This window comes from Sphaerodactylus townsendi, linkage group LG07 (genome assembly GCF_021028975.2).
Source record: "Sphaerodactylus townsendi isolate TG3544 linkage group LG07, MPM_Stown_v2.3, whole genome shotgun sequence".
Classification (NCBI taxonomy): Eukaryota; Metazoa; Chordata; class Lepidosauria; order Squamata; family Sphaerodactylidae; genus Sphaerodactylus; species Sphaerodactylus townsendi.
This window is the reverse complement of record NC_059431.1, coordinates 118,496,701-118,514,382: the sequence shown is the minus strand read 5'-3', so window position 1 is coordinate 118,514,382 and position 17,682 is coordinate 118,496,701. Positions and strand designations below refer to the sequence as shown.

Genomic DNA, 17,682 nt, shown 5'->3' with positions numbered 1-17,682 from the left:
GGGGGGGGGGGGTGGGGGGGGGGGGGGGTGGGGGGGGGGGGGGGTGGGGGGGGGGGGGGGTGGGGGGGGGGGGGGGTGGGGGGGGGGGGGGGTGGGGGGGGGGGGGGGTGGGGGGGGGGGGGGGTGGGGGGGGGGGGGGGTGGGGGGGGGGGGGGGTGGGGGGGGGGGGGGGTGGGGGGGGGGGGGGGTGGGGGGGGGGGGGGGTGGGGGGGGGGGGGGGTGGGGGGGGGGGGGGGTGGGGGGGGGGGGGGGTGGGGGGGGGGGGGGGTGGGGGGGGGGGGGGGTGGGGGGGGGGGGGGGTGGGGGGGGGGGGGGGTGGGGGGGGGGGGGGGTGGGGGGGGGGGGGGGTGGGGGGGGGGGGGGGTGGGGGGGGGGGGGGGTGGGGGGGGGGGGGGGTGGGGGGGGGGGGGGGTGGGGGGGGGGGGGGGTGGGGGGGGGGGGGGGTGGGGGGGGGGGGGGGTGGGGGGGGGGGGGGGTGGGGGGGGGGGGGGGTGGGGGGGGGGGGGGGTGGGGGGGGGGGGGGGTGGGGGGGGGGGGGGGTGGGGGGGGGGGGGGGTGGGGGGGGGGGGGGGTGGGGGGGGGGGGGGGTGGGGGGGGGGGGGGGTGGGGGGGGGGGGGGGTGGGGGGGGGGGGGGGTGGGGGGGGGGGGGGGTGGGGGGGGGGGGGGGTGGGGGGGGGGGGGGGTGGGGGGGGGGGGGGGTGGGGGGGGGGGGGGGTGGGGGGGGGGGGGGGTGGGGGGGGGGGGGGGTGGGGGGGGGGGGGGGTGGGGGGGGGGGGGGGTGGGGGGGGGGGGGGGTGGGGGGGGGGGGGGGTGGGGGGGGGGGGGGGTGGGGGGGGGGGGGGGTGGGGGGGGGGGGGGGTGGGGGGGGGGGGGGGTGGGGGGGGGGGGGGGTGGGGGGGGGGGGGGGTGGGGGGGGGGGGGGGTGGGGGGGGGGGGGGGTGGGGGGGGGGGGGGGTGGGGGGGGGGGGGGGTGGGGGGGGGGGGGGGTGGGGGGGGGGGGGGGTGGGGGGGGGGGGGGGTGGGGGGGGGGGGGGGTGGGGGGGGGGGGGGGTGGGGGGGGGGGGGGGTGGGGGGGGGGGGGGGTGGGGGGGGGGGGGGGTGGGGGGGGGGGGGGGTGGGGGGGGGGGGGGGTGGGGGGGGGGGGGGGTGGGGGGGGGGGGGGGTGGGGGGGGGGGGGGGTGGGGGGGGGGGGGGGTGGGGGGGGGGGGGGGTGGGGGGGGGGGGGGGTGGGGGGGGGGGGGGGTGGGGGGGGGGGGGGGTGGGGGGGGGGGGGGGTGGGGGGGGGGGGGGGTGGGGGGGGGGGGGGGTGGGGGGGGGGGGGGGTGGGGGGGGGGGGGGGTGGGGGGGGGGGGGGGTGGGGGGGGGGGGGGGTGGGGGGGGGGGGGGGTGGGGGGGGGGGGGGGTGGGGGGGGGGGGGGGTGGGGGGGGGGGGGGGTGGGGGGGGGGGGGGGTGGGGGGGGGGGGGGGTGGGGGGGGGGGGGGGTGGGGGGGGGGGGGGGTGGGGGGGGGGGGGGGTGGGGGGGGGGGGGGGTGGGGGGGGGGGGGGGTGGGGGGGGGGGGGGGTGGGGGGGGGGGGGGGTGGGGGGGGGGGGGGGTGGGGGGGGGGGGGGGTGGGGGGGGGGGGGGGTGGGGGGGGGGGGGGGTGGGGGGGGGGGGGGGTGGGGGGGGGGGGGGGTGGGGGGGGGGGGGGGTGGGGGGGGGGGGGGGTGGGGGGGGGGGGGGGTGGGGGGGGGGGGGGGTGGGGGGGGGGGGGGGTGGGGGGGGGGGGGGGTGGGGGGGGGGGGGGGTGGGGGGGGGGGGGGGTGGGGGGGGGGGGGGGTGGGGGGGGGGGGGGGTGGGGGGGGGGGGGGGTGGGGGGGGGGGGGGGTGGGGGGGGGGGGGGGTGGGGGGGGGGGGGGGTGGGGGGGGGGGGGGGTGGGGGGGGGGGGGGGTGGGGGGGGGGGGGGGTGGGGGGGGGGGGGGGTGGGGGGGGGGGGGGGTGGGGGGGGGGGGGGGTGGGGGGGGGGGGGGGTGGGGGGGGGGGGGGGTGGGGGGGGGGGGGGGTGGGGGGGGGGGGGGGTGGGGGGGGGGGGGGGTGGGGGGGGGGGGGGGTGGGGGGGGGGGGGGGTGGGGGGGGGGGGGGGTGGGGGGGGGGGGGGGTGGGGGGGGGGGGGGGTGGGGGGGGGGGGGGGTGGGGGGGGGGGGGGGTGGGGGGGGGGGGGGGTGGGGGGGGGGGGGGGTGGGGGGGGGGGGGGGTGGGGGGGGGGGGGGGTGGGGGGGGGGGGGGGTGGGGGGGGGGGGGGGTGGGGGGGGGGGGGGGTGGGGGGGGGGGGGGGTGGGGGGGGGGGGGGGTGGGGGGGGGGGGGGGTGGGGGGGGGGGGGGGTGGGGGGGGGGGGGGGTGGGGGGGGGGGGGGGTGGGGGGGGGGGGGGGTGGGGGGGGGGGGGGGTGGGGGGGGGGGGGGGTGGGGGGGGGGGGGGGTGGGGGGGGGGGGGGGTGGGGGGGGGGGGGGGTGGGGGGGGGGGGGGGTGGGGGGGGGGGGGGGTGGGGGGGGGGGGGGGTGGGGGGGGGGGGGGGTGGGGGGGGGGGGGGGTGGGGGGGGGGGGGGGTGGGGGGGGGGGGGGGTGGGGGGGGGGGGGGGTGGGGGGGGGGGGGGGTGGGGGGGGGGGGGGGTGGGGGGGGGGGGGGGTGGGGGGGGGGGGGGGTGGGGGGGGGGGGGGGTGGGGGGGGGGGGGGGTGGGGGGGGGGGGGGGTGGGGGGGGGGGGGGGTGGGGGGGGGGGGGGGTGGGGGGGGGGGGGGGTGGGGGGGGGGGGGGGTGGGGGGGGGGGGGGGTGGGGGGGGGGGGGGGTGGGGGGGGGGGGGGGTGGGGGGGGGGGGGGGTGGGGGGGGGGGGGGGTGGGGGGGGGGGGGGGTGGGGGGGGGGGGGGGTGGGGGGGGGGGGGGGTGGGGGGGGGGGGGGGTGGGGGGGGGGGGGGGTGGGGGGGGGGGGGGGTGGGGGGGGGGGGGGGTGGGGGGGGGGGGGGGTGGGGGGGGGGGGGGGTGGGGGGGGGGGGGGGTGGGGGGGGGGGGGGGTGGGGGGGGGGGGGGGTGGGGGGGGGGGGGGGTGGGGGGGGGGGGGGGTGGGGGGGGGGGGGGGTGGGGGGGGGGGGGGGTGGGGGGGGGGGGGGGTGGGGGGGGGGGGGGGTGGGGGGGGGGGGGGGTGGGGGGGGGGGGGGGTGGGGGGGGGGGGGGGTGGGGGGGGGGGGGGGTGGGGGGGGGGGGGGGTGGGGGGGGGGGGGGGTGGGGGGGGGGGGGGGTGGGGGGGGGGGGGGGTGGGGGGGGGGGGGGGTGGGGGGGGGGGGGGGTGGGGGGGGGGGGGGGTGGGGGGGGGGGGGGGTGGGGGGGGGGGGGGGTGGGGGGGGGGGGGGGTGGGGGGGGGGGGGGGTGGGGGGGGGGGGGGGTGGGGGGGGGGGGGGGTGGGGGGGGGGGGGGGTGGGGGGGGGGGGGGGTGGGGGGGGGGGGGGGTGGGGGGGGGGGGGGGTGGGGGGGGGGGGGGGTGGGGGGGGGGGGGGGTGGGGGGGGGGGGGGGTGGGGGGGGGGGGGGGTGGGGGGGGGGGGGGGTGGGGGGGGGGGGGGGTGGGGGGGGGGGGGGGTGGGGGGGGGGGGGGGTGGGGGGGGGGGGGGGTGGGGGGGGGGGGGGGTGGGGGGGGGGGGGGGTGGGGGGGGGGGGGGGTGGGGGGGGGGGGGGGTGGGGGGGGGGGGGGGTGGGGGGGGGGGGGGGTGGGGGGGGGGGGGGGTGGGGGGGGGGGGGGGTGGGGGGGGGGGGGGGTGGGGGGGGGGGGGGGTGGGGGGGGGGGGGGGTGGGGGGGGGGGGGGGTGGGGGGGGGGGGGGGTGGGGGGGGGGGGGGGTGGGGGGGGGGGGGGGTGGGGGGGGGGGGGGGTGGGGGGGGGGGGGGGTGGGGGGGGGGGGGGGTGGGGGGGGGGGGGGGTGGGGGGGGGGGGGGGTGGGGGGGGGGGGGGGTGGGGGGGGGGGGGGGTGGGGGGGGGGGGGGGTGGGGGGGGGGGGGGGTGGGGGGGGGGGGGGGTGGGGGGGGGGGGGGGTGGGGGGGGGGGGGGGTGGGGGGGGGGGGGGGTGGGGGGGGGGGGGGGTGGGGGGGGGGGGGGGTGGGGGGGGGGGGGGGTGGGGGGGGGGGGGGGTGGGGGGGGGGGGGGGTGGGGGGGGGGGGGGGTGGGGGGGGGGGGGGGTGGGGGGGGGGGGGGGTGGGGGGGGGGGGGGGTGGGGGGGGGGGGGGGTGGGGGGGGGGGGGGGTGGGGGGGGGGGGGGGTGGGGGGGGGGGGGGGTGGGGGGGGGGGGGGGTGGGGGGGGGGGGGGGTGGGGGGGGGGGGGGGTGGGGGGGGGGGGGGGTGGGGGGGGGGGGGGGTGGGGGGGGGGGGGGGTGGGGGGGGGGGGGGGTGGGGGGGGGGGGGGGTGGGGGGGGGGGGGGGTGGGGGGGGGGGGGGGTGGGGGGGGGGGGGGGTGGGGGGGGGGGGGGGTGGGGGGGGGGGGGGGTGGGGGGGGGGGGGGGTGGGGGGGGGGGGGGGTGGGGGGGGGGGGGGGTGGGGGGGGGGGGGGGTGGGGGGGGGGGGGGGTGGGGGGGGGGGGGGGTGGGGGGGGGGGGGGGTGGGGGGGGGGGGGGGTGGGGGGGGGGGGGGGTGGGGGGGGGGGGGGGTGGGGGGGGGGGGGGGTGGGGGGGGGGGGGGGTGGGGGGGGGGGGGGGTGGGGGGGGGGGGGGGTGGGGGGGGGGGGGGGTGGGGGGGGGGGGGGGTGGGGGGGGGGGGGGGTGGGGGGGGGGGGGGGTGGGGGGGGGGGGGGGTGGGGGGGGGGGGGGGTGGGGGGGGGGGGGGGTGGGGGGGGGGGGGGGTGGGGGGGGGGGGGGGTGGGGGGGGGGGGGGGTGGGGGGGGGGGGGGGTGGGGGGGGGGGGGGGTGGGGGGGGGGGGGGGTGGGGGGGGGGGGGGGTGGGGGGGGGGGGGGGTGGGGGGGGGGGGGGGTGGGGGGGGGGGGGGGTGGGGGGGGGGGGGGGTGGGGGGGGGGGGGGGTGGGGGGGGGGGGGGGTGGGGGGGGGGGGGGGTGGGGGGGGGGGGGGGTGGGGGGGGGGGGGGGTGGGGGGGGGGGGGGGTGGGGGGGGGGGGGGGTGGGGGGGGGGGGGGGTGGGGGGGGGGGGGGGTGGGGGGGGGGGGGGGTGGGGGGGGGGGGGGGTGGGGGGGGGGGGGGGTGGGGGGGGGGGGGGGTGGGGGGGGGGGGGGGTGGGGGGGGGGGGGGGTGGGGGGGGGGGGGGGTGGGGGGGGGGGGGGGTGGGGGGGGGGGGGGGTGGGGGGGGGGGGGGGTGGGGGGGGGGGGGGGTGGGGGGGGGGGGGGGTGGGGGGGGGGGGGGGTGGGGGGGGGGGGGGGTGGGGGGGGGGGGGGGTGGGGGGGGGGGGGGGTGGGGGGGGGGGGGGGTGGGGGGGGGGGGGGGTGGGGGGGGGGGGGGGTGGGGGGGGGGGGGGGTGGGGGGGGGGGGGGGTGGGGGGGGGGGGGGGTGGGGGGGGGGGGGGGTGGGGGGGGGGGGGGGTGGGGGGGGGGGGGGGTGGGGGGGGGGGGGGGTGGGGGGGGGGGGGGGTGGGGGGGGGGGGGGGTGGGGGGGGGGGGGGGTGGGGGGGGGGGGGGGTGGGGGGGGGGGGGGGTGGGGGGGGGGGGGGGTGGGGGGGGGGGGGGGTGGGGGGGGGGGGGGGTGGGGGGGGGGGGGGGTGGGGGGGGGGGGGGGTGGGGGGGGGGGGGGGTGGGGGGGGGGGGGGGTGGGGGGGGGGGGGGGTGGGGGGGGGGGGGGGTGGGGGGGGGGGGGGGTGGGGGGGGGGGGGGGTGGGGGGGGGGGGGGGTGGGGGGGGGGGGGGGTGGGGGGGGGGGGGGGTGGGGGGGGGGGGGGGTGGGGGGGGGGGGGGGTGGGGGGGGGGGGGGGTGGGGGGGGGGGGGGGTGGGGGGGGGGGGGGGTGGGGGGGGGGGGGGGTGGGGGGGGGGGGGGGTGGGGGGGGGGGGGGGTGGGGGGGGGGGGGGGTGGGGGGGGGGGGGGGTGGGGGGGGGGGGGGGTGGGGGGGGGGGGGGGTGGGGGGGGGGGGGGGTGGGGGGGGGGGGGGGTGGGGGGGGGGGGGGGTGGGGGGGGGGGGGGGTGGGGGGGGGGGGGGGTGGGGGGGGGGGGGGGTGGGGGGGGGGGGGGGTGGGGGGGGGGGGGGGTGGGGGGGGGGGGGGGTGGGGGGGGGGGGGGGTGGGGGGGGGGGGGGGTGGGGGGGGGGGGGGGTGGGGGGGGGGGGGGGTGGGGGGGGGGGGGGGTGGGGGGGGGGGGGGGTGGGGGGGGGGGGGGGTGGGGGGGGGGGGGGGTGGGGGGGGGGGGGGGTGGGGGGGGGGGGGGGTGGGGGGGGGGGGGGGGGGGGGGGGGGGGGGGTGGGGGGGGGGGGGGGTGGGGGGGGGGGGGGGTGGGGGGGGGGGGGGGCGGGGGCGGGGGGGTTTGGGGGGGGGGGGGGACGGGGGGGGGGGGGGGGGGGGGGGGGGGGGGGGGGGGGGGGGGGGGGGGGGGAGGGGGGGGGGTGGGGGGGGGGGGGGGGGGGGGGGGGGGGGGGGGGGGGGGGGGGGGGGGGGGGGGGGGGGGGGGTGGGGGGGGGGGGGGGGCAAGATTTCACACCTGAAAAGCACAATAAAAGTTTCCCATTCTTTTTCCAGAGTAAGCCAGCTATCCTGATCAGTCCATTTCCTCATTTATTTTGTTTATTTGTTAGATTCCATAGCCCGCAACCACCCCCGAAGGGCTCTGGGCGGTGCACAATGAATAAAAACAACAACAAGATCACAATCTAATCATTAACCCTGCCATGTCTCCCAGCCGGAATGTGGAATCCTTTCTCTCTTCTCTTCCCCCACCCTTAATGACTGTGGTTGTCCTTTCTCGCTGTTTGTACTTTCGCTTCCTGAGCAATGCTTTATATCAGCACCTGGGACAGCTACTTCTGCCAGTACTGTGGAGTGAAGGTTGTTTTGATCTCGGGGAGGCTGCCTTGTCTCTGGACCTGGGAGGGTGCCGCCCCCCCCCCCCTTGGGAACTGGCAGTCAGGGGTGACATGGGGGGCACTTTGCTCCTCATGCTTTAGTCCTGGCAATGGAAGTCTAAATGCTTATTCCTGATGCTGTTTCATAATAAAAGAAATCATCTGAACACACAGAATCTCGTTATTGAACAGTCCAGGGCACAACACCAGCGGGGAGCTGTGGTTAAGATATTAGTCCAGATTCCCCCCCAAAAAAATTTCTTTGAACATAACAGACAAGGAAGAAGAGTGAAGGATCCACACCATTATGTGCCCAAGTGTGATCCTTTTCTCAAAACCAAAACAAAAGTAGGACTGAGCAAAACTTTCGGTCAAGATTAAATTTTGGGAAGGCCATCCGAGGCCAGGTAAAAATAGCAGGCAGCTTATGGACAACCCCATTTTATAGAATTGTGCTTGCGGTGCTTTAATTGTGCCGCTATTTCCACCCTGGCCTTCTTGCAAACCCTCAGATTAACTGGGTTTAATAGTCATGCAACTTTCTGAGAAAATTTCCTTGATCATCCGGCATATGGACAGCAGCGGCAGCATCCCCACGGATCCCTTGCAATTGAAAGGAAGGGGGCTCACAGTTTGCAAATCCAGAACAGAACTTCAGGAGGGGGGTGCTCTTTGAGGACTGCAAGCCTAAGGCATTCTGGCACTCAAGTAACCTACCTGCATGGTTATTTAAAGCCCTTGATTCTCTTTTTTGTGAATGGGAGGCAGGGTTTGTTTAAGTGATGCTATGTTGGACTGTTTGGGTTGAAAATGAATTCACAGAGAGGCTCCAGTCACCTCTTCCTGAAAAGTCAGGTTTTGGGACACACAGGTTGTGTTCTTTCTGCACACCGTATTGTACTGAAGTGACCCAACATGCTCCACCTTCTACCAAATTGCTAATTCTGGAACATTAACAACTGCTGATAACCATCTAACCCTCCCTTCAGTTTAGGTCAGGGGTCTGCAACCTGTGGCTCTCCAGATGTTCGTGGCCAATTGGCCATGGTGGCAGGGGCTGATGGGATTTGTAGCCCATGCACATCTGGAGAGCCGCAGGTTGCAGACCTCTGGTTTAGGTAAAGACCTCCACAGTTTTCAGCATGGTGGCCAGAGTCCCTTCCTCCTCCTAGATACCTGGTGAGATGGGTTAGGAATGGGCATAGGTGTTAATTTATGCCTCAAGGCAGGTGCAGATTTGGGCCTGGGCCTTTTCATCTCAGGCTCTTGCACTCTTTGAAAGCCGACGTCATCTTCACACGATTTCCTCGAGGACAAGTGAGCCGAGTCCAGCCCTTCGTCCCTGTAGTAGTGCCCGGAAGGCCTGCCTCGCCCCTTGTGAGTGCCACAGTCTGGCTTGAGGTCGACGGAAAGAGGGGGCTGGGCGGTAGCTGGGCTGGGAGGGGGGGAGCCGGTCGTCACAGTCGAGTCCGAGGTGGAGCTCGCTTGCTGTTTGTGTTTGAATTTAATAGAGTCACTTCTCTTGGGAGGCGTGGGAGGGGTTGAAATGGCTTCTGTTTTGGAAGGTTGGGGCGAGTGTCCTAACACCTGATTGGGAGACAAATAGTCCATTTTGGGAGGAGTCAGAGGCCTTTTGAAGGTGTCAGGATCGAAGATGGACTTCCTCTGTTTTGGCTTCTTGTACACCGAAAACTTTTCCGTTTCTGCAGTGGCAATGTTGACCATCACTTTAGGCCAGGTGCCGCCACTGTGTTTCCCAGCATGCTCTTTGTCCAGCGGGCCCTCCACCATCATGCAGTCTGCGACTGGGGGCTCAAATGGCAACCTTCTGTTGTCCAGGTTCACAATCCCGTAGCTCATCTCCCTGTACACATCCGGATTAAAGGAGCCGAGGCTGTGTTCGGAGTTACTGTGGTAACCGTGGACCGAGCTATGGTGAGAGTCAGCATGCAAAACACTACTGGGGAAGGGCTTGAGATCGCCGTACAAGACGCCTTCCTGGTCACTCGGATCCTTCTTCACATCCATGATGTCTGGGCTGAAAATGTCTGTTTGGGTAGAGCTGTTGTGTTTCAAATTCCTTTTATTCTGAGCCTGCACGTCCGATGTATGGACCCTGCAGTTGGATATTTTCTCCGAATCCTTGAGGTTTTCAAATATGTTTTGACCACTCCAAGACGAACTTGAGCTCTGAGGAAAAACCTAAGGTGGGGGTGGGGGGGAGGGGGGTGAAGGGGCGGCAACAATAAGAACATAAAGCCATTCAATAGAACATCAAGACCGCACGACTGTTTGGTATATGCACAGCAAAGCCTCTGTCATCCAGGGAATGGGGGTTGCTGGTTAATCGAAAGTGCCGGATGCTTACTGCGCTGCAGTGGAATTGCCCAGAAGAATCAGCCAGCAAACCCCATCCCACGGGGAACGCCACGGCCACAGCCTCCCACATCTGTCAGAATACTTCCCCTCTCCCGAAGCCACAGAACTGCCCTACGCCAGTGATGGCAAACCTATGGCACGGGTGCCAGAGGTGGCACTCAGAGCCCTCTCTGTGGGCACAAGCAAACAGAGTGCCCCCCCCACACACACACACATCTAGGCTGACCTGGGCCGCTGGGCTCGATTATTAGCATTAAACCTAAGGCCTAGTTTTGGGGAAGCAGTGTAGGTAACCCTGTTAAGCACTGTTAAACCCCCCTGATTTTCACGCAAAGAACTAAAAGCATGATCCTTTACCTGAGAGTAAGCTCAGTAGCTGGCAATGGGGCTTGCTTCTGAGTAAACCCTCCTAATTCAACCATTGGAAGAGTTGCTGGTTCCTTCAAAGCAAAGCCATCGACTACCACCAAGCTTACTCCTGAGTAACACATGTCTCGGAGCCAACCGTTTTTTCTAAACTAAAACCTCAGTATTCAGGTTAAATTGCCGTTTTGGCACTTTGCGATAAATCAGTGGGTTTTGGGTTGCAATTTGGGCACTCGGTCTCGAAAAGGTTTGCCATCGCTGCCCTACAACGTGGGCAGACAGGCAGGTTGGCTGCCCAAAACAGAGTGACTTCTGATCGCCTGAAGCAAGCTGGGATGGGGGCGTCCAAAGATGGTACCAGCCCACAGCCCTGGATGTCAGAAGCCCAGCAATGCCAGCGACGTGTGGCTGGTTGTCTGGAGAGGCAGGAGTGGGGTGCGCACATGCCCACAGACATTGCGGTATGGTGGCCAGTGTTCTGGGTAATTAAGTGCCAGGTAAAACTGTTACTGCACATCCACTGCAGCTGTGGAGTAGTGAAGGAACCAGGTTTGATTCCCTGCTCTGCCACCTGAGCTGTGGAGGCTTATCTGGGGAGTTCAGATTAGCCTGGGCACTCCAACACACACCAGTTGGGTGACCTTGGGCTAGTCACAGTTCTTAAAGCTCTCTCAGCCCCACCTACTTCACACAGTGTTTGTTGTGAGGGGGGGAAAGAAAGGAGTTTGCACGCCCCTTTGGGTCTCCTATAGGAGAGAAAGGGGGGATATAAATCCAACTCTTCTTCTTCTTCTTCTTGCCTGTATATACACACACCTATTACAGTCTCTCTTTAATCCCTAATAGGAATGAATTAAAAGGCCTTAAAATGCTATGCAACAGCTGTGACCACATAACGTTCCCTCTTTGTATTCCGTTTCTTTACAAGACTCAGCTATAAAGAGTGATGTTAGCCCCTTTGAATACCTAATTCTGAAATGCAAAACACAGAATATTGTAGCCAGTAGCAGTAATGTAAATTGGCTTCATGAACAAATTTGTTCTATGATTTCAGTGCTTCATATTGTGTATTCCACTTCTGACAGACATGCAGGATGGGGGCGGGGGGGGGAAGATAACACAGCCCCTAAAGCCGTAGTTCCACTACTGGAAAACTTATCACACCATCTGCTTTATGAGATTTTATTATATTACATGTTGCTTTGGAAGCCGTCCCATGCACTGGCTTACAGCAGGAAGCCAAGGAGTGGGGACGGAGAACCAGCACAAGGAAAGTCCTGGTTCTCCGTTTCTGGTCACTCTTCAGAGAACGTCAACACGTGCACCAAGGAAAGAGTAATTGGGAAGGGGACACGGCATGGGAGCAGTGGCTACACAGAGGAGAGAGATGGAGGCCATCCCCAGGAAACCACTCTGCCTCTCCATCTGTCCGACTTGCAGGTGGATAGCTAGGGTGTCCGCATTTTGACCCAGGTGGCCTGGGTGGCCCAATCTTGCCAGATCTCAGAGGCTAAGAAGAAGAAGAAGAGTTTGGATTTATATCCCCCCCTTTCTCTCCTGTAGGAGACTCAAAGGGGCTTACAATCTCCTTGCCCTTCCCTCCTCACAACACACACCCTGTGAAGTGGGTGGGGCTGAGAGAGCTCCGAGAAGCTGTGACTAGCCCAAGGTCACCCAGCTGGCGTGTGTGGGAGTGTACAGGCTAATCTGAATTCCCCAGATAAGCCTCCACAGCTCAGGCGGAGAATCAAACTCAGTTCCTCTAGATCAGAGTGCACCTGCTCTTAACCTCCTATGCCACTGTAACTAAGCATGGTCAGCCCTGGTTACTATCTGGATGGAAGACCATTGAGGAAGTCCAAGGTTGCTATGCAGACACAAGCAATGGCAAACCACCTCTGAGCATCTCTAATCTTGAAAACCCCACGAGCAGCCATCGTTAAGTCGACTGCAACTAGGCGGCACTTTCCACCAATGCCCATGAACAGCTGCTTCGGGCAGAAGACCAACCACCGTTCTCTCTCCCTCCTCGCTGGCGCTCACCTTCATCAATGAAAGCGTAAGGGACTCCCTGCAGTTCCGCAGCAAGGCTTCACATTCAGTCAGTGATTTGTTATCTAGTGCAATGCCGTTTATCTGGAACAAAAGGGTGACGTATCAACAGAGTGAGCGATCAGATCAGGTGAATACCTTGGTGAGCCTCTCTTCGCTAAAATGGAAACAGTGAGCTGGAGTGGAGGAGGAACCCCCACCCCATATATACAGTCGATACACCTTCGTCCTACTGCCAGTGTAGTTTCCCCTGTTTTTGTGGTGATTCTCTTGTGCAGGGGTCTGCAACCTGCGGCTCTCCAGATGTTCATGGACTACAAATCCCATCTGCCCCTGCCAGCATGGCCAATTGGCAGGGGCTGATGGGAATTGTAGCCCATGAACATCTGGAGAGCCGCAGGTTGCAGACCCCTGCACTAGACAAATTGGCCATGCTGGCAGGGGCTGATGGGATTTGTAGTCCATGAACATCTGGAGAGCCGCAGGTTGCAGACCCTTGTGGAAACTCATACAGCCCAATCGTGTGCCTCCTTTCAGGACCAAAGAACTTTTTTGTTTGGCTGGGCTTTCAAGATCAAAGAACTGTTTGTGTTCACCAGCTTCAATTAGTGCTATTTTATTTTTACATCTGCAAACTGCTTTCCAAATATTCAGCGAGTCGGGGTATATTTACTACATATGTAACTAGAAATAAAGTACAGCTGACGAATCAGGAGTCTGTTCTTGGGGTGGTGCCCCCACCCTTTCCTGCAACTTTTCTGGTGACTCTTCAGAGAACGTCAACACGTGCACCAAGCCTTATTATCATGGTTCCCTCAGAAAACAGAACTTAAAATCCTTGTTTTCTTATAGATTTGCAGATGTTACATAGGATGTTACATTGCTTCGGTTGTCAAGAGAATTAGCATAGCCAACTGGCCCCTGATTTTCAAATCAACATTTGTGGAGAGTCAGAAAATAGATCATATACCAGATCACAATACTAGAAAAAAAGGACACCCCCCACCCCCGCCCCCGCAAAAAAACCTGCACTGGTAGATCTTGTTCCTAACGTTTTGCCTGCATCTGTGGTTGGCATCTTCAGAGGTGTTATCACAGAGGGAAGTCTGTTACATACTGTGTCCAGAGGGAAGGGAATGTTGTAGTGGGGTATATATTGTCCATGTCCCAGGGTGGGGAACCTTCAACAATACCTGTACAAACAGATTTTTTAAAAGTCCTGGCTTCCACTTCTGGCCCAGTCACTGATATTCATGCGTTTAATTTCATGCGTTTAATTTCATGCGTTAATTCATGCGTTTAACTCTCCACGTGTGTGTGTGTGTGTGTGTGCGTGTGTGTGTCCTGCTTGTTTCCCCATTTGAGGCTCAAAGTGGCTATTTGTGCAGTTGTCTATGCAGTTTTGAATATACCACCAATAGAAATAAATAAAAATACCATGGTTAAATTCAGTCTTCAGATCATGGTCAAGGAAACTTAGCCACGGTTTGGCATGATAGGGATCAGATAGGGCTGCACTTCATCTTCCTGACTCCCTGCCTGTTTAAAAAGGCTTACTGAGAAGATGAGAAAAGAAAGCAGAAAAATGGCTTTAACCAAGGTTTGGCTGTATGTTGGGAAGCATGAACTGTGGCTGTGGTTTTAAATCATGGTTGGTGCAAACCACGGTTTCGGTGTGATCTCTGAATTGAGCTTGAAAGTCAAACCTTATCTAAGAGATTCTTGGGGGGGAAAAACTTACAGCAATTATCCTGTCTCCTACTGAGAGGGATCCTTCTTTGGCAGCTGGGCTACCAGGAACTACCGCAGCAACGAACACTCCGTTTTCTAGACTAATCCCACTATCTGAAAGTGAAAAGACAGAAATGTGTTTTTTGTCACCAATTTTACAATAGCAACACACCAAGTACAATTGGAGTGCACAGGAGTCACTGTTCTAAATCAACTACTGGTGGGAAGCAAGGAGGCAAGGTCAGAGCAGGGACTCATGCAGAGATGTTCCAATCACACCTGATGAAGAGGTGTGGCAAAATCCCCCAGCCCCAAGCTGATTGGATAGGGATAAGGCTACAGGGGAGACACTGGGAAGATTTTGACAGACAGCAGCGGCTGAGTAATATTTGGCTGATATTACAGGTCAGAGCAGAACAACCAAAAGGATCTTGCTCTTTGGTTCTTCTGCCCAGGAGCTGGGTGGAAGATCAGCCAGCAGAGAAAGAATGTCTAGTCTTCCTTCCTTTCTTGTTTGGTTTGTTTTCTCTGTGTATTGTTACCTGCTTTGGGTCCCCCACTGGGGAAAAAAGCGCAATGTAAATTGATAAATAGTAAACAAACAAATAAAATACAGCAGCAAATAATGCAGAGATGCAGTGGGAAAAATCCCTCGCACAGTACAAATTTAACCTGCCAGCACATCCAATGGCTCATCTTCATTTGAACAACTCAAACCAATTTACCTTTATGGCCGGAAAGACTGATGTGCAGAGGCGTTATCACCTTCCCTCCTAAAGACTTCCTTCTGCGAATGACCATATTAATAACTCCTCCGCCATTAAGCACAGCCTTCATGACTTGCTTCCTGTCCTTATTGGTGAGGTCCATGTCATTTATCTTCAGCAGCCAATCATTCACTCTGACAAAGCAAAAGCAAAAGCAAAGGAAGTCTTTGGCGTGCTTAATCCCACATAGCCTTAAATTTGCTTCTCATTTTTAGGAAAACATCTGGACACTTTTCTTGTTCCTTGGGATGTCATTAAGGATGGCCAGGCGACACATATCTTGTTACACTGCATGCTGCATAAGGCAGAAAGAGAGCTCTTTATTTTACCTCTGCTTGTGCAACACAGCTTGATAATTGCAAAGGATTCTGACCAAGAGATTAGGAAAATGCTGTTGGAAGCCAAGGATGCAACCATCTCCCAGCAGGTAGCAAAGTTCTGTGCACTGGCTTATAAAAAACGCAAGGTCCTACTTAATCAGGGATGAGCTGAAAGCCAAACATTCATGTAAATGGTTAGCTGTAATCATTGTTGTAATTTGCGGTTGTGGATGTGTGCTGTTGTTTTGTTTTGTCTTTGCTGGCCTTTGGCCGTATTAAACAAACAAACAAACAAACAAACAAACTAACTAACTAACTAACTAACTAACTAACTAACTAACTAACTAACAAACTAACAAACTAACTAACTAACTAACTATTCACCTATTCACCTCTCTCTCTCTCTCTCTCTCTCTCTCTCTCTCTCTCTCTCTCTCTCTCTCTCTCTCTCTCTCTCTCTATCTATCTATCTATCTATCTATCTATCTATCTATCTATCTATCTATCTATCTATCTATCTATTAAGGATGGCCAGGTCTTTCTTCTGCATCACACAAGGGAGAGAAAGTCTCTGTTTTGCTAAAACCACAGGCCAGCACAGTATTTCCCAGCTGGCTTTCCCACAGGGGTTAAGAATGATCAAAAAGCAGCCATGAATTCATGAACAATCTTCCCTCCAGAAACCGCAACTACCAGGAAATGCAGTCCTGAGGATACGGCTGAGGAGGGGGTTGCATTTAGGCTGCATCACACACAAAAGCCCATCCGGGGAGTGAACTGGGGCAGCCATTTTCTAAAAACACTCAGCAGGTAACAGAAAAGGCCTGGGAGTGGGGGGTGGGGGACCACAACACCCATGCTGAAGGCCTCCCAGTCCAGGGCAAACAGGTGTGAACTTTGTTGTGGGTTTTCCAGGCTGTGTGGCCGTGGTCTGGTAGGAGGTTAAGAGCTCGTGTATCTAATCTGGAGGAACCGGGTTTGATTCCCAGCTCTGCCGCCTGAGCTGTGGAGGCTTATCTGGGGAATTCAGATTAGCCTGTACACTCCCACACACGCCAGCTGGGTGACCTTGGGCTAGTCACAGCTTCTCGGAGCTCTCTCAGCCCCACCCACCTCACAGGGTGTTTGTTGTGAGGGGGGAAGGGCAAGGAGGTTGTAAGCAAGGAGGAAGGGCAAGGAGATTGTAAGCCCCTTTGAGTCTCCTGCAGGAGAGAAAGGGGGGATATAAATCCAAACTCTTCTTCTTCTTCTAACCTTTCGCCTGCATCTGTGGATGGCATCTTCAGAGGTGTATCACAGAGAGAAGTCTGTTACACACTGTGTCCAGAAATGTGTTTGTAACACACTTCTCTCTACGATGCACCTCTGAAGATGCCAGCCACAGATGCAGGCGAAACATTAGGAACAAGATCTACCAGACCACAGCCACACAGCCCAGAAACCCCATAACAACCAGTTGAGTCTGCCTGTGAAAGGCTTCGACAATACAGGTGTGAACTTTACTTACAGCAATGGCTCTGAGAGTCAGCAGAAGCGCAGACTTTTGCCCTAGACTTTGTTGCAATACAATGCAAACCTTTACTGGCATATAGCTAGACTTTGTTACAAAATGAGGACCTTCATGACTGGTGTAGATCCAACCTAGCATGTTGCATCTACTATTTCCAGTGTTAGCTCCGACAGCTGATTAGTGCAACTGCGTCAACCAATCGCGGCTCATTTTCTCCAGCACAAGCACTAAGCCTCCCTCTTCTCCCTTCCATCATCTTATTCACGGGGATTCAGGCAACTCCAACCATCTATTACCGTGGTGGCGAACCTTTGGCACCCCAGATGTTATGGACTACAATTCCCATCAGCTTCTGCCAGCATGGCCAATTGGCGAATTGGCTATGCTGGCAGGGGCTGATGGAAATTGTAGTCCATAACATCTGGAGTGCCAAAGATTCGCCACCACTGATCTATTATTTCTCCCAAAAGGCAAGCGGGCAAGCCTTCGGACACTTGACCTCTAACAACCACTCCCTTCTCCCCACGCATTAATCTTGGTCTTTTCCGACTGTCTTCATAGCGCCAGAGGCAGATGCGTAGCTACCAGGGGATGGGGTGGGGCGTCTTGCACCGGGGGGGGGGGGGCGCGCGCCGGTCCAGGGGCACGGCGGGTGTGGGGGAGCAGCAGGGGTGCAGTTCCCCCTTGCTTCAGCTCTGGCCAGAGGTGAACCCAAATAACATTAAGTGCAGATTTGCTTACCGTAAGCGCCCGTCTGCAATACTTCCTTTATCCACTTTGGTGACAAATATTCCGCAGTCACCAGGAAGATACGGCTCATTCACACCTTCAGCCACGTCAAACCCAAGAGCTTTCAAATCCATGTCTTCCTAGTTAAATTAAAGGTTAAAACACCGCTCGTTACCGCAGTGATTCTGTGCACAAAAGCTGTGTAAAATCATGATTTTTTTTTACCATGCCTTTACCCTGCAAGGAAGAAATCTCCAGAAATATGTACCTCTACCCTTTTAAATGATAGGATTACTTCTGGGCACACAGGGCTGTCTGTCCCTACCCTATTTAACCTCAGCCTGCCCTTGTGTGATGGGAGTGAAGAATTCCGTGTTCCCAGAGGGCAGCAAACTGGCCACAGAGAAAGGGGAGTAGCCCCCCCACAAACACTGTGGCCGGTTTGCTGTTTTTCTGGATGGCTTCCATGGTGTTGGTATTGATTTTACTCTCTCTAAAAGGAGAAGAGGCGCAGTGGTTAAGAGCAGGTGTACTCTAATCTGGAGGAACCGGGTTTGATTCCCATTTATCTTAATTCCGAGGCAGTAATGGATGGGAGCAGTTGGTCCTTCAGAGAGCCAACGTGGTGTAGTGGTTAAGAGTAGGTGCGCTCTAATCCGGAGAACCAGGTTTGATTCCCCGCTCTGCCGCTTGAGCGGCAGAAGCTTATCTGGGGGACTAGATTGGCTTGTGCGCTCCAACACACGCCAGCTGGGTGACCTTGGGCTAATCACAGTTCTTTGGAGCTCTCTCAGCCCCCACCCACCTCACAGGGTGTT

General features: G+C 65.3%; 1 protein-coding gene across 1 annotated transcript in view; it reads right to left on the bottom strand.

Moving 5' to 3' along the window:
* DLG5 (discs large MAGUK scaffold protein 5) overlaps positions 1-17,682 on the bottom strand; it is a 148,646-nt gene that overhangs the window by 37,892 nt on the left and 93,072 nt on the right. Inside the window, exons 12-16 of the mRNA XM_048504454.1 lie at positions 16,877-17,004; positions 14,264-14,439; positions 13,549-13,652; positions 11,799-11,891; positions 8,187-9,212 (exon numbers count right to left, since the gene is read on the bottom strand). Of these exons, the coding sequence (XP_048360411.1) occupies positions 8,187-9,212; positions 11,799-11,891; positions 13,549-13,652; positions 14,264-14,439; positions 16,877-17,004 (1,527 nt within the window). The remainder of the gene's footprint in view (positions 1-8,186; positions 9,213-11,798; positions 11,892-13,548; positions 13,653-14,263; positions 14,440-16,876; positions 17,005-17,682) is intronic.